Source organism: Schistocerca cancellata, chromosome 1 (assembly GCF_023864275.1).
Source record: "Schistocerca cancellata isolate TAMUIC-IGC-003103 chromosome 1, iqSchCanc2.1, whole genome shotgun sequence".
NCBI lineage: Eukaryota > Metazoa > Arthropoda > Insecta > Orthoptera > Acrididae > Schistocerca > Schistocerca cancellata.
The window spans coordinates 555,239,320-555,254,803 of NC_064626.1; the positions used below are offsets into that span (position 1 = coordinate 555,239,320).

At 45.1% G+C, this 15,484-nt stretch overlaps 1 protein-coding gene across 1 annotated transcript in view; it reads right to left on the bottom strand.

Moving 5' to 3' along the window:
* LOC126180633 (U7 snRNA-associated Sm-like protein LSm10) overlaps positions 1-15,484 on the bottom strand; it is a 53,836-nt gene that overhangs the window by 12,791 nt on the left and 25,561 nt on the right. The window contains exon 2 of the mRNA XM_049924708.1: positions 10,976-11,093. Within this exon, the coding sequence (XP_049780665.1) occupies positions 10,976-11,093 (118 nt within the window). The remainder of the gene's footprint in view (positions 1-10,975; positions 11,094-15,484) is intronic.

A 15,484-nucleotide genomic window follows, 5' to 3' on the forward strand; every position in this document is an offset into this window, starting at 1 on the left:
CCATTGGTATATTTGCAGGAAGTCTGCTATTCTCTACAGATGCAGGGGCCACGGGTTGTTAGTCTGCGCGGTTGGGACTTCTTAGTATGAAGTGGATGGAAGGATTGACGAGGTCGAAAGGACCAAACTACGAGGTCATCGATCTCTTAAGCCTGTTTGTGTCAAGCCAGGAATATGCTCCAGAGAGGAAGGACACGAGACAAATCCAAATAGACTTGATTGTTCTGAGAGTCAAGAAAACCAAGAGATAGAAGCTAGTAGAAGTGAGAGTGATGTAAAAGGGTGAAGGTGAGAGACTTGCCTTGCCCAGAAAGCAGGGTGGAGGCCCACGGGATGTGTTATGCAACCGGGGAGACCCCCTCTGCATTTGACAGGTGCTCCCACACCCTCCATTATCACAAGGAAACTAGCTACATAACAACAATGACAAGTCTGTCAATAAATGATAGATCTAAAAGAATAAGAAGAATTAAAAAGGTGAGAAGGGCAGGAGCCAGGTCGGACCACCAAGCAAGGGCCACCACATGCCCCTTGGGTCGGAGGAGGCAAAGGGGCAACCCTCCAATCCCTCAAGTGGCCGAGAGGGTAATTAACTCTACATCACAGAGAGGAGTAAAAACCATTTTCACAGGTATGTCTGGTAGCACCAAGGTAGTGTCAGCAAGTGTATGTTTTGCCATAAGATGGTCAAATTAGGCCAGTCCAGTAGCATAAGGGCTGTCGTGAGATGGGCACCACACCTAGAGTAGGGTGGATCCTCCCATCATACAATATGGCTGTGGGTCAGCCAAATGTGGTCTATGAAGCCAACAGAAGGCAGTAGATTCCCTGTGAAAAGCATGACAGGAAGACTGCGACATGGCCACGGTCTTCTTTGTGATCTGGAGAAACCAGGGCACACCAAGCTCCATTCCAAGCCTCCAACAGTTGTCGGTGTAGAGTCTATCAAAGGGGCCAGTTCCAATATCACCTTTTGCAAAGTTGGTGTCACGGTAGCCATCTTGGTCAGTCAGCACGTTCATTCCCTAGGATCCCACTGTGATCAGGGGTCCATACAAAGGTGACAATGTACAGTGTAGTGGTCATATTGGAGATCCTGGAGACTCACGACAATTGGGTGTCGAGGGTATCACTGTTCATCAGCCTGAAGAGTACTCGAGGAGTCACTGCTGACTAAGAATGACTCGTCAATGCAAAAACGAAGGTGGCTGAGGGCTTGAGCAATAGCCACCAATTCTGTAATGAATACACTGCAGCAAGGACCATTGTTCACTGCATATTGTGGTTTTGTATGTGTGTGTGTGTGTGTGTGTGTGTGTGTGTGTGTGTGTGTGTGTGTGTGTGAGTAGGCAAAACTAGTTAATCCACCAACCGTAGAGCTGTCAGTGTATACCATGTCTGAGCCTGGAAATGGGTCAAGGGCATCAGGAACAGACTGGAAAAAGTCACAGGATCTACTGAGAGTTTTGGTTCAAAGGAGAGATGAGGAGAGCCAAGGATGGGGTACACACCATGGGGGCACAGGCGATTTGTTGCTGACAAGTGGCGATAGTGGGGAAAGATGGAATTCATAGAAGAGACTCTGTATGCAAACTGTAATCGTGAATCCAGACCTTAGCCACCATTGTGGAAGGTAGATCTCTCTACAAGGAAAAAGGACATAGTAGTTTGGATGCTCAGGGGAGCAATGAATGTGCACTGCATAGATGAGTAGCAGTCGTTTGCATCTTATCTGTAGGGGAATGGATGCTATGCTGTTTACAGCACTGGTCGAAAAGTCAGAGACCACAATGGCATATCGGGCTTAGCATCTGAAATGCTGAAGACAAGGCTGAACCATACACCCAGCTCCCATAATCAAGATGCAAGGGGATCACAGCTTTGTAGAGCCACAAAAATGTAGAGTGGTCCACCCCCCCCCCCCCCCTCGCCCCTTCCAAGCTGGGACAGCAAAGAGCATTAAGGTGTGACTAGCTTGTTTGCTTAAGATGGTGAACACAGGGAAGCCACATCAATGGGGCATCAAAGACCAATCCCAAAAAACAGACTCCACCACATTGCGCATTTGATCATTGGAGTTCTGGTTGGGGATGCACAGCAACAGATATGCATGGCATATCTTCACCTTTCATATGGCACCCTGCAGTCAGCGTTCAAAACACTCACAGTTGAGGAGCAACAGTAGATGCAAAAGTTGTCACAGTATACAGGAAATGTGACACAGTAGACCCCACGGAGCATTACAAGGTTCCAGGTGATGTGCAGTAAATGGTAAAGGAAGTCTCTCTTTCTGATGTGAGAGGGCACAAAATGCAGGCTGGTAATTCTCAGGTGCAGAGGCTTAAGCGTAACGAAAAGCAAAATGTCTGGATCAGTATAGACATCACCCTTCACACAGATATCAGGTATACATGCGGGTTACTGGTGTCCACAGAGGTGTTACATCTTTGCTCAAACCTGCTGAAGAGGAGTACGTGGACCAATGGTAGGAGCATATCAGTCCCAGCATTCTTGTTTCTCTCATTTTATGAGGTAACAGACCTGGGCATGGTAACATTTAAAGGCAATGAGGTACTTCATCAACAGATGTTGCTTATGGTGTTGAAGAGCCTGCCTGCAATCTCTAATACCCAAAGCGATTTCAGGGGTCCACCAAAGTATTGTCTTCTGACTGGAGGATCCCAAGGAAGAGGAGATCGCTGAATCAGCTGCCAACAGAATGTCTGCAGTTGTGCTCTGGCAAACCATATCAATACCTCAATGTCGCGAGATGCAAAGGCCAATGGCAGTGGTGAAAGCATCCCAATCAGCTTTGGAAAGAGCCCATGCAGGTCGACGCCCAGCTAAGCAATGCCAAATGAGAGTCAAAATGATCACTGTTACACATGGACTCTTCAATGGATGGACAGAAGAGCTGGACTGTAAATGGAAATATCAATGGGCAAATTAGACCAATATGCTACATTGAAGTGTGAGGGAACCGTCAGTATTCATGAGGCAGAGGTCAAGCTCTGCAAGAAAGTTTTTGACAGCTTTACCATAGCCAGAAGTAATAGTTCCACCCCATAAAACATTGCAGGCATTGAAGTTACCCAAAGTTAGGGAGGGTGAAGGGAGCTGAGAAAACACTACAAAGTGTTCTGGGACATTTCATTGTTGGGAGGGAGACACACATTACACACAGTACACTTCAGAGCTGTCTTCACACAAACAGTCACAGCCTGCAAAGTCGTATTGAGTGGCACATGTTTGGTGTGGACAGAGTCCAGAACATATGTGCAAACATCACCCGATGCTCTTTCATAGTCAGTAATTTTTCAAATAGCCCCAATAGCTGTGGAGGGTAGGGGACTACAAGTTTCCTGGAGGGTGATGCAAAGCAGGGGAAATGCACAAAAGACGTTATAGCTCAGCCAAATGGCAGAAAAAACTGCTACAGTTCCTCAGGAGGATCATGCTATCAGTACCTTGTGGGACACAAAGGGACTAAGGAGGCAGGTCATGCTTCGAGGCCACCTTCTGCCACTGGTTGTGAAGATACATCATCAATACACATTTGTTCTGAATCATGGTGCGTGGGGAGGGGGGGGGGGGGTCATCTGGGCCATAGGGGCCACCAGAAACATTGTCTCAGGTACAGAAGCAGAACATGCAGTTTCTTTCAGTGCAGGGGCCAATATAAACTCCCTCTTTTTGGAAAACTACTTCTTGCCCTTGGATGGTTTAAATTTCTGTGAGGGCTTGTCTGCTCCAGATTCTGGGACAGAGGAGGAATGTGAAGTTCTACAACCTGCAACCAGTGGCTCCTTCAACCACTGGCTGGCACCTGGTTGCAGGTCAGCTGAGTCCTGGGACGGCAGTGTCACATGGGACCCCTTCCTGGTAAGGGGAGCTGGAGGTTTGGGACTGATATCCCCCAGTGGACAGGGAGGTGATGTTCACAAAATGGGCAAAGGGCGTAAAAGGAAATTTACATTGAAAGTAACACTTCTTAAACATCATTTGCTACATTTTCTCGTGACCTGTTAGAAATGTCAACAGTTGCGATGACACTTATCAAAAGTTGTTTGTTGATACGAAGTATTGTACAGTCTTCGTCCTAAATCCTTTGATACATCTTGCCGTCAGCAGACACTTGTGTTTGCATTGTAAATCGTGCATTTCATTTGCAAGTAAACTTTTATTTTGACAATATTCTCTTGTTTGTTAATGTTTTATTGCCGAAATATTATTCTGAAGTAGTGGGCTACAGTAAAATTCATTGTTAAGAATATCAGTTCTTACCAGTAAAAATTACAGAAATTTAACTGAAAACAAAAACAATGAAAAAATCCCAGAATTCTAAAAAAATCCTGTTTTTTTCACTGAAAAATTTCTGAATTTTTCCTTGCTTTCCCAGTTTTTCCAGGGTATATACGGCCTGGAGTATTTCTTGCTTTGTGTCTGAGTCCTATGTTCCTCCCACAGTGTGGTCACGGAAGGGAACATTTTAGCATCTTACCTCTCTGCATTGTAATATGTCTTCATTTTAGAAGAGACTGCCGGGGCCAGTGGAAGAAAGTTTATTTCACTTCATGTGCAAATCTTCCACCATGGTACCACCCACTCAGAATGGCCAGTAAATCATTTCCCAGAGTCCATATGTCCCAGCCATGATGGGCATATACTGCCTCGCTTGCACGAGGAGTTTCCAGCTCAGGCACCAACCATGCGATCTCTGCATGGTCAGGGGGCTATCACCATGAAGGTACTTGATGACCTAGCTCCCCCTCCCCCTCCCTTACAACAGAATGGCTATTGTTCTGGGGTTTGGCCACAGTGCCATTGCAAAAAAGGAAGGTGCAGAGAGAGAAAGACACAAAGGTGCAATATATGTAGTGCTAGGCAACCTTCCCCTGCATGATCTGCACTTCTGTAAAATTTAGAAAAGAAGTATCAAGTCAAACCCAACAAGTGAACCATATAACTAACAACAAGAAAGTGTAAAAAGCCAGAAGGTAATAAAACAAGTATCCAAAATAAAAACCAGATCCTAGGCCAATCGACATAAATAAGACCATACAATGGTAAGGTAGAGAGGAAAAAATAGTAGTAGAAAGATAGATCTACAGCACAGAAAGGAATGTAGTGCTGCACAGGCTGGGGCCCTATGGTGTCCAGGTTCGTATTCAGAAGAGAGATGAGTTCCTTGGAGGGGGGAGGGGGTGGAGAGGTGGTGTTTAGAATGGGTGCTAGCTGTCAAAGTGGAGGTACTGCTTGTGGTTGGTAGGTTTGATATGGATGGAGGTGGATGTCGACATCAGAGAAAGTGACTTGTTGGTCTGAGGAGCAACAGGTGAAGCAAATGGGAGTGAAAATGTTGGGGTTCTAGAGGAATGTAGATAGGGTATCCTCTCCCTCAATCCAGATTACAAAGGTGACTGCTTCACACACTGCACCTTCCAGCTCCTTCCTGCCAACACGAGCTTTTCAGAATAGCACAGCTGGGGAGCCTCACTGCAATATCTCCTACAATGCTGCTACCCCCCTAACCTCAACCTTCACTAGACCCTGACTTTCATCTAGCCCTATCCCCTTCCACACTCCCACCCCAGCACTACACAGCCTCCTATTCCACTAACACACCCACCAATCTCCCCCCCCCCCCCCCCAAACCACCTGACTGCACCTAGCAGCCCTACACTGTCCTTGCCATTCCCTACAAGCTCCCACAAGCAGCACTACACTTCCCCCAAACCGCTATATCCCTCTCCTTCACTGTCCCACCCTCCTCCTTACCATTCCACCCACAGACTGCTTCTCTCATCAGGCCCTGTTGCTATACACAGTCTGGCCTCTATGGCCAGAGACGGTGGTTGTGTGTATGCAAGTTGTGATTGTATGAATCTGTGTTTGTTTCCTCCTTTATATGAAGACCTTTTGGCCAAAAGTTCAAATGTATAGCAGTCTTTTCGTTGTGTCTGTCTGCGTCGCAAAGTCTCCTCTATATAGTAAGTAGCAATCTATCCTTTTCATAATACTGTGTACTTAATGAATTAGACAAGGAATCTGTCAGTATATACATGACAACCTTTTACATAAATTAGAATCATATGGTGTCACAGGAAATTCTGTGAATCTGTTTAAGTTGTATCTCACTAACAAGAAACAAAATGCATCAACAGGGAAGTCTTGTAAAAACCATGTAGGTCCATTACTTCTTGCTTATCTTATTGACCTTTCATCAGTAACATTACCTCATGCAAAGTTTGTGATTTTTGAAGATGAAGTAAACATAGCAATAAATAGAAAATTAAGTACAGTTCCAGAAAGTACCATCAATTAAACTTTCAAGGGCATTAATAAACTATTTACAGCCAATTCATTGATGTTAAACTCTGAAAATTCACTCTCTCATTGTGCAGTTCAGAATAGGCAGGAGACTTCCACCCGGCATACGTAAAATATGAGAGCATGCAGATTTAAGACAGACATTGCCAAAGTTAAATTCTTAGGATTGCAACTTAATAAGTTTCATACATCATTGTATTTTAGAGTAGAACAAGCTAAAGTATTTTAAATCCAAAATCATGTAATATAAAATGTTTGTGATATTAAATAAAAATCATCCTGCAGAAGTCTGTTCAAAGAATACTAATTAGTGCTCCACAATGTATTTATTCTTTAATAAAATTTCTCATGATTAACATATCTTTCTTCAAAATCAACAGTTCATTTCATGGAATTAATACTGTGAAGAACAATTTGGTATCTCTTACTTTGGTGCAGATTGGTTGGTTGGTTTGGGGAAGGAGACCAGACGGTGTGGTCATCGGTCTCATTGGATTAAGGAAGGAAGTCGGCCGTGCCCTTTCAGAGGAACCATCCCGGCATTTGCCTGGAGTGATTTAGGGAAATCACGGAAAACCTAAATCAGGATGGCCGGACGCGGGATTGAACCGTCGTCCTCCCGAATGCGAGTCCAGTGTCTAACCACTGCGCCACCTCGCTCAATTTTGGTGCAGAAAGTTGGCCATTTTTCTGACACTTTTTCAGTAATTTGATAGCAACCATAAAAAGTTTGGTTACTAATAATGTTCACTTTATAACATGCATACAGCATTTATTAATTGCTAAGTTGGTTAGCTCCAATTATGAATTTCTTAGTAAACCCAATTGGTGTGCATATATTATTAACACTATCACATAATATGAATGCTATTTTGTAATTTGATTAACGCTCACCTTCAGTACTGAAATGTTAACTGTGCAAATAAGACTTGTCAACAGCTTCCTTTTGTTAATTCTTGACTGGAGTAGCATAGTGGGGCAAATGAAATTGGTCCAGACAGGTGGATACGATCGGACATAAATTTGTGGCAGTGTTGATGGAGGAGGGAAAGACCTACAGTTATTTCCAACAGGATGGAGCAACAGCTCATACAGCTGACCAAATGTGGAGCACATTTACACAGTCTCTACACCGCACAAAGCTGTTAGCTGATGTCAGATGGTCGCAGCCCTCGCTGGCCACCCATATCACCTGATCTATAGTGTGCAAATACTTTGTGTGGAGAGCCCTCAGGTCTAAGGTATGTTGCAAAACCCCTCATAGTCTTCAAGAACTGCAGCAGAACATTTCGGAATAAGGCTGCAGCAATTTCAGCAGTCTAGCTCTGATCTGCCTTCAGCAACTTGCTGATCAGGGCCAACAAGAGCCAAGAGATGATTGGTGGTCACTTTCAACATCTGCTATAGTCAGGTTAGTACTGTATTTCCTTTGCTGTGTTTCTTTGAACCTTGAACTCTATCCTCTAGGCCACTTCTCCTCCCTCTGCTCTCTTTGTCTATCACCGCCACCCCCTCTCTTTGTTCACGTGCTCCTGCCCCACTCTCTGTCAATCTGCCCCTCTCCTCTTTCTCTGCCCATCTTCTCCTCTTCCCTCTCTCTGTCTAATTCCACCTTCCCCCCTGTCTGTTCATCTCCTCCTACCCCATCTCTCTGCCTCTCTCTTCATTCCCCAGTCTCTGTCCATCTTCCCCCCTTTCCTGTCTCTGTTCATATCCTCCAGTCCCCTCTCCCTGTCCACTTTCCCCTCCCCTACATCTGCCTATCTCCTCCTCATGCTCATCATCCTATCTGTGCTTGTCTCGTACTTCTCCCTCACTGCCTGCTCATCTCCTCATCCTCCCTTCTCTCTCCACGTTATTACACTCATCCCAATAGGAGGCTGGTGGTTCTTACTCCTAAAGTGTCACTGTCTATGTTGTAACTAATGTGTGTACCAAAGCTGACTGAAATCATTTCGGGAGTTTAGAATGAGCTTCTTACCAGTGGCTTTGCTTGTGTGCACACACATCAGATATATTTTACACACATATAACATATTTCACGTGTATTTGTTCATGCATTTCACCTGTATCTAACAAATATCACCTTGCAGTTTCATTTTCATGCAGCTTAATGTTTCGAACATCATATCTCCTGAACTAGGTGCTGTACAATGATATAATTTTGCACATACATCCAGTAGCATATGTGCCTACTGTCTGTGAAACATGTTGTGAACAGAGTTACTCATAAAAAAGTAATAAATTACAACATCATTCTTCATGTGACTGATTTACTGCTGAATAGCCAAAGTGTAGTAAGTGACAGGCTTTTTTCCCTTTCATCATTTTGTGGGGGTTGTCAGTGAGAAATAGTTTCATAAAGATTTGAAAAGTGTAAAGTTGGTTTCAAGTCACTAAGTGCTCTCATTCTCAAATACTGGATAACTAAAGTATGGGTATTCTCACGTCGTGGGCTACATTGCATTTTCACATCCAAACTCACCCCAACCCCTTTGATGGTGGTTCTTACCCCCACAGTGATTCTTTTCAGAGAGTAAACGATATGTGTAGCAAGTTTGGTTGAAATCAACATACATACATACGTACATACTTTTTACAATTTGTTTGGATGTTTATGAATGTTCTTGCAGAATGTAAATACATTGGATTAAAGGAAACCATTCACTGAAAAGCAGAAGCACTGAGTTGTTGATAGGCACACACAAAAGAAAGAAAACTTGCTAGCTTTCTGAGTTACCATTTGACAATTGAGTAAACACACACACACACACACACACACACACACACACACACACACACACACACACACACACACACACACATACACCTATTCCCTTACATGGTGCCAGCTGAACTAACAGTGATGATGCTATTTTTTGCCAGATGGACTGCTTGTGTTGGAAGTAGTCTTGGGTGGAGTGGGTAGATGGAGGCAGGGAAAGAGACCAGGAACAGGTGTCCAATGGCCTTGAGGAAGGCAGTTGGTTTGTCAGGTAGGAACGTGGGAGGGAAGGGTGGCAGGTATGTGGGCTAGCATGATAGTAGTGGCCAGTGGGAAGCAGCACACACTGAAGGCGATGTGGGGACGTGAATTGGGAGGGGGGTGACAAGAAAGAGGAAGCAGAAACTGTTTGGTGCAGGGTGCAGGTACAGTGGATTACCTGAGATTGAGACCAGAATGATTACAGCAGCAGAGAAGTGCTGTAAAGAGAAATCCTGTCTGCTTATTTCAGAAAAGCTGGTGGTAGAGGGAAGGATACACATGGCTCAAGTGGTGAAGCAGCCATTGAACTCTGGCATGAAGTGCTCATCTGCATGTCATCACACTGGGTGGACAACTTTGTTCTTGACAACAGTTTGGCAGTGGACATTTATCCTGGTGGACAGATGGTTGGGAGGCATACCAACATAAAAAGCTGTGCAGTGTTTGCAGCAGAGTTGATATATGACACAGCTGCTTTCACAGATGGATAGGATAAGACTGTGACAGGACTGGACTAAGGGGTGCTACATGTGTGGATTGAGCAGGTCTTGCACCTGGAGCGATATTCCTATGACAAGGGGTTGGGATTGGAAATGGCATAGGGATGGACTAGGATGTTATGTTGGTTGGATGTGCGACAGAATGCCACCTCAGGAGAATGGGAAGGATCTTGTATGATGTCACTCATTTAAGAGGATGATGAGTGATAATCAGAGCCCTAGGCAAAGGATATGGTTCAATTGTTCACGTGCAGGGTGATATTGGGTGATTAAAGGAGTGCTGCTTTGTAGCTGATTCCTTGGGGGGGGGGGGGGGGGGGGGGGGGAAGATTGGGATGTATGAGGCTATGGCATGGGAAACATGTTTGTGGACGAGATTTGAAGGGCACTGTCAGTCTATGATGGCCTTTGTGAGGCCTTCAGCGTACTGGGCAAGAGAGTTCTCATCACTGCAGATATGCCATACATGGGTGGCTAGGCTGTGTAGGAGGGATTTTTTCCTTCACAACTTGAGCCATCTGGATCCTTCCCTCCACCACCACCTTATCTAAACTAAATAGATGTGAGTTATCGTTACAACACATTCTCTACTTCCATAATCGTCCTGGCTCAATCTGAGGTAATCTGATGGCCCTCCAACCTCCACCCAAAAGTTTCCCCTTCTTCCATCCTATTACCTGCTCTCAATTCATGTCCCCAAGTCACCTTTAGCATGTGCCGCTTCCCACTAGCCATTACCATTGTGCCAGTCTGCATACCCGCCACCCTTCCCTCCCACATTCGTAGCCAGCAAACTTCTACCTCCCGCCAAAATACTAGCCACCCACCACCAGTCCCTTTCCCTGCCTCACCCACCGCAATCTCTCCACCTGCCAAAAAACAGCAAACAGCATTGGTAGAATTATTTCAGCTGGCACCATGTAGGGGCACAAGTGCAGGTTTTGTGTGTGTGTGTGTGTGTGTGTGTGTGTGTGTGTGTGTGTGTGTGTGTTTTACTTTAGCTCATCGAAGGATAACTTCTGAAAAACTCCAAAACCTAACAAGTTTTATTTCCTTTGTGTGTGCCTATCGGTAATTGTGATTATATAAAGGCCTAGTTTTCATAAAATACAATTATCATGAACACCAGAAAAACTAAATAATATATTAGTTATCTCACCTCTTCTGGTATATGGAAGTATCGTATCTGCCTATTCATTAGGAAAAATGACTCAAACAAATAATGTTGTCCTCTTGGATTTGTAAATACAGCATCAGACATTGTAACATTCATATACCTGGAATCAAAACCAAATTATAAAAATGTTTTAGTCCAATGTCCAAATAAATAATCATTCTTATAGCAAGATTTGCTCCTAAATTCAATAGGTATTTGGCCACCTACGTGGTGATGATTACAGCTTATGTGCATTCAATGGCAATTTGAGAAGCTACTTACAGTTTTTAATATTAAGCAAGAGTGGGTGAAGCAATTAAAAGTAAAATAAAATTATAACTACAATACTAACATCAATTGTACTTCAATAAGTATGCATTAGCAGGAATGTATGCTCACACATAGTGCTTATGATAAAAGTCATGTCTCAGATGGGAGAAATGGGAGTTCATTCAACAACATAACAAACACCACATTGATCTCTCAACCATTTAACATCAAAATTTAATCCACAGGTACACCAAGAGTTATTGACAAAAAGAGCAAGGGATCCCTCTTTCATGAAATGAAGATAATCCATTGAAATTTGGTTTGTTGGTTTAAAATAGGGGGAAGGGACCAAACAGCTAGGTCATCAGTCCCTTGTTCCAAATAAAACAATGCCACAAGGGTGAGAATAAAACAAGCAAGACTGACAACACAAAACGGAGAGAAAGGAAAAACTGCAAGAACAACGGAAGGACAACAAACACTTAAATTGCAAAGAGGGGAGAAGAAAACCACAGAAATGCAAGAAACAGGAAGAAGAGATTAAAAATGCAAAACAGATTCCCATGGCTGATAACCATGAGAATAAAAAGGAAAAGTCAGCCACTCTGCAACACATTAAAACCTCCACCTTAAAAGTGCTAGGGTGAAGGACACAGAGGGACAAATCACATGTGCTAAAACCCACCCTCATGAAAAAAACATAAAACTAGGAGTTGTCAGATAAAATGAGTGGAAACAAGTCTGGTAACCAAAGCAGAGTCCCTGCGAGAGGCCCGCATGGAGGACTGTCACACATTTGTAGTCTCCTTAATGGCACGCAGTTTTTTGTGCTTACTGAGGCTGTGCCATTCCGTCTCCCAAAGCCAAAAAAACTGGTGATGTAAATACAAACACAGGTCAGTTATTGGAATGCTGATCTCCATAACTGTTTCCGTGTAGCCTGTTTGGCCAGCCTGTCAGCAAGTTCGTTTCCTGGGATTCCGAAGTGTCCTGGGGTCCACACAAACACCACTGAATGACCGGACCATTCCAGGGCAAAGATGGACTCCTGGATGGTTACTAACGAAGGATGATGAAGGTAGCACTGGTCGATAGCTTGTACACTGCTCAAGGAGTCAGTACACAAAAGAACGGATGTTCTCAAGAGCACGAGATATAGCCACCAGCTCTGCAGTGAAAACACTGCAGCCATCGGGCAAGGAATGCTGTTCAATATGTCCTTCATGGACATACGCAAAGCCGACGTGACCATCAGCCATTGAGCTGTCAGTGTAAATCACTTCATGCCCTCAGTACATGTCAAAAATCGAGATGAAGGGTCAGCGGAGAGCTGCGGGGTTAACCAAGTCCTTTGGACCTTGTGAAAGGTCCATGCAAAGCTGCGGCCTAAGTGTACACCACGGAGGTGTATGCGACTGGACCCCGAGTATAGGTAGTAAAGGCAAAGACTCCAGTTCAGACAGAAGGGATCGGATGCGAACTGCAATTCTAAGCCCTGACCTGGCTCGCCGATGTGGGAGATGAACTGCCTTGGGTGGGAAAAGGAGATGGTAATTCGGATGCGCAGGAAAACTACGAACATATGCAACATAGCTGACGAGCAGTTGTGCGTGCCTGACCTGCAATGGAGGAACTCCAGCCTCCGCAAGGACGCTGGTCACTGGACTCGTCCTAAAAGCTCCAGTCACTCGTCGAACGCCACAGTGGTGCACTGGATCAAGTAAACACAATGCTGAGGGCACCGCCGAACCATAAACCAGACTCCCATGGTCAAGGCGGGATTGAACAAGGGCCCTGTACATATGCAGCAGTGTAGAGCGATCTGCACCCCAGTTGGTGTTGCTCAGGCCATGGAGGGCATTGAGGTGCTGCCAGCACTTCCCCTTAAGCTGACGAAATACGTCTCCACTACAGTGAGGGGATCATCAGTCAGGTAAGGTTCTGGTTCCGGATGAACGGTACGACGCCAACAGAAGTGCATAACACACAACTTTGCAAAACTGGAAACTCTAGGCTAGATCCCATGACTGTGCCTTGTAGATGGCTCCCTGTAGGCACCACTCAGCAACACCAGTACTGGTGGAGCAGTACAAAATGCAGAAGTCATCTGCATACAGAGAGGGTGAGATGGACAGCCCTACAGCTGCTGCTAGACCATTAATGGCCACTAAAAATAGAGACACTCAATACAGTGCACTGCGGGACCCCATTCTCCTGGATATGGGGGGAACTATGGGAGGCACCAACTTGGGCACAGAATGTATGAAGCGACAGGAAATTCTTGATAAAAATCGGGAGCAGGCCTTGGATATGCCACTCATATAATGTGCCACGGATATGATGTCGCCAGGTGGTGTCATATGCTTTTCGTAAATCGAAAAAGACGGTAACAGGATGTTGGCATCTGGAAAAGGCTGTTCAGATGGCAGACTCTAGGGGCACAAGATTATCAGTGGTAGACCGACACAGGTGGAAGCCGCCCTGGCTAGGAGCCAGTAGGCCACATGCCTCCAGGACCCAACACAACTGTCGACACACCATACGTTACAGCAGTTTCCAAAGAGTGTTGGCGAGGCTGATGGGCCAATAGCTATTCTCATCAAGCGGGTTTTTGCACAGAGGCACTAACATAGTGCTCAGCAAAGTGGTCTGCAATCACGTTTGTGTTGGTAGATAACACGCCATTTATGTTAACACCAGGAACAACTGTTGGGGGTCTGGTACCCAAAAACTTGTTTGATCTTTGCCCAGACTTGGGAAGGTGGTGTCATTAAAATTTGGTGACATCCAAGACAGACAACATACCTCCTCACAGTGTTGAGAGTGCCCTCAAAATAAGAAAGCCTTGGCTTTGTGAACAATGTCCTATGTGACACTAGGTTCACCTTATCACACACTATGCTATGTAGGGGAAGTTAACAATGGAAAATTGTGGATGGACTATCAACAATGGAAGGGATAGATTGCTACTCACCACATAAAGGAAGCATTGAGTCCCAGACAGTCACAATGAAAAAGACTGCTAAAATATTTAAGCTTTTGGACAAAGTTATTCTTTGAAAGTAGAAAAGACACACATTCACACAAGCGCTACTCTCAGACACATGGCCACTGTCTGCGGGTGCTGAGGCCAGATCGTGACTGCACTGCTGTGAGCAACAATCTTTTGGGGTGGGCGATGGGGAAAGGAGGCAGCTTGAGATGAGGAATGGGAGATGGCAGGGTAGGGGTCAGGGGTGCTAGTTCTGCTTGTGGGAGCATGCAGGAACATGGTTGGAACAGGATAGTGCAGCTAGGCACAGTGTCAGGAGGCTGTGCTAGGTGGTGGGGGGAGAGGAGGGGAGTAGAGAAGGGGAAATTATTTAGGTGCATAGGAGCCTTGTGTAGAACTGGAGTGGGAGCAGGGAAGGGGCTGAGTAGACAAAGGACTGGGACTAGCATAGGTTGAGGCCACGGGGTTTGTGGGAACAATCCAGATGGCACAGGCTGTGAAGCAGTCATTATAGTTACGTACTTCACGCTGGACACCACGTTCAACAACTACATAGTCCAGATGTCAATTGGCCACAGTTTGATGGTGGTCATTTATGCAGACAGACAACTTGTTAGTTGTCATGCCCACAGAGTTTGTAGCTTAGTCGCTAGATCACAAGGCTGCTTTCAGAGATGGCCTTCCTTTGATGGGGCTGGAGATGCCCGTTTGATGATGATTGTTTTGTGGGGTGCTCAACTGCAATCATCAGCACCTGTACATAGTTCCAATTTTTACACAGCCCAAGTTTTACATAGTCCAATCTAGCCACTGTGACCAATGATGATGATGATAACACAAACACCCAGTCCTCGTACAGAGAAAATCCACAACTCGGCTGGGAATCGAACCCGGGACCCCGTGTCTGGAGGTAGCAATGCTAGCCACTAGACCACAAGCTGTGGATGCTGGAGATGCCTATGACAGGACTGGAGTAGGTGGTGGTAGGTAGATGTATGCGACACGTCTTGCATCTAGGTTAATTGCAGGAATGAGCCATGAGGCAGGGGGTTGGGGTCAGGGGTGAAGTACGGATGAACAAGGGTATTGTGTTAAGTTCGGTGGACAGTAAAATACTATTGTGGAAGGAGTTTGGAGGATATTCCTCACACCACAGAAGAGCTAGAAGAAAGGCATAGGGAAATATGACTGGCTGACTACTTAACAAAAAACATAGGTAAGCCAGTCACCCTGTTAACGCATTTAGAATA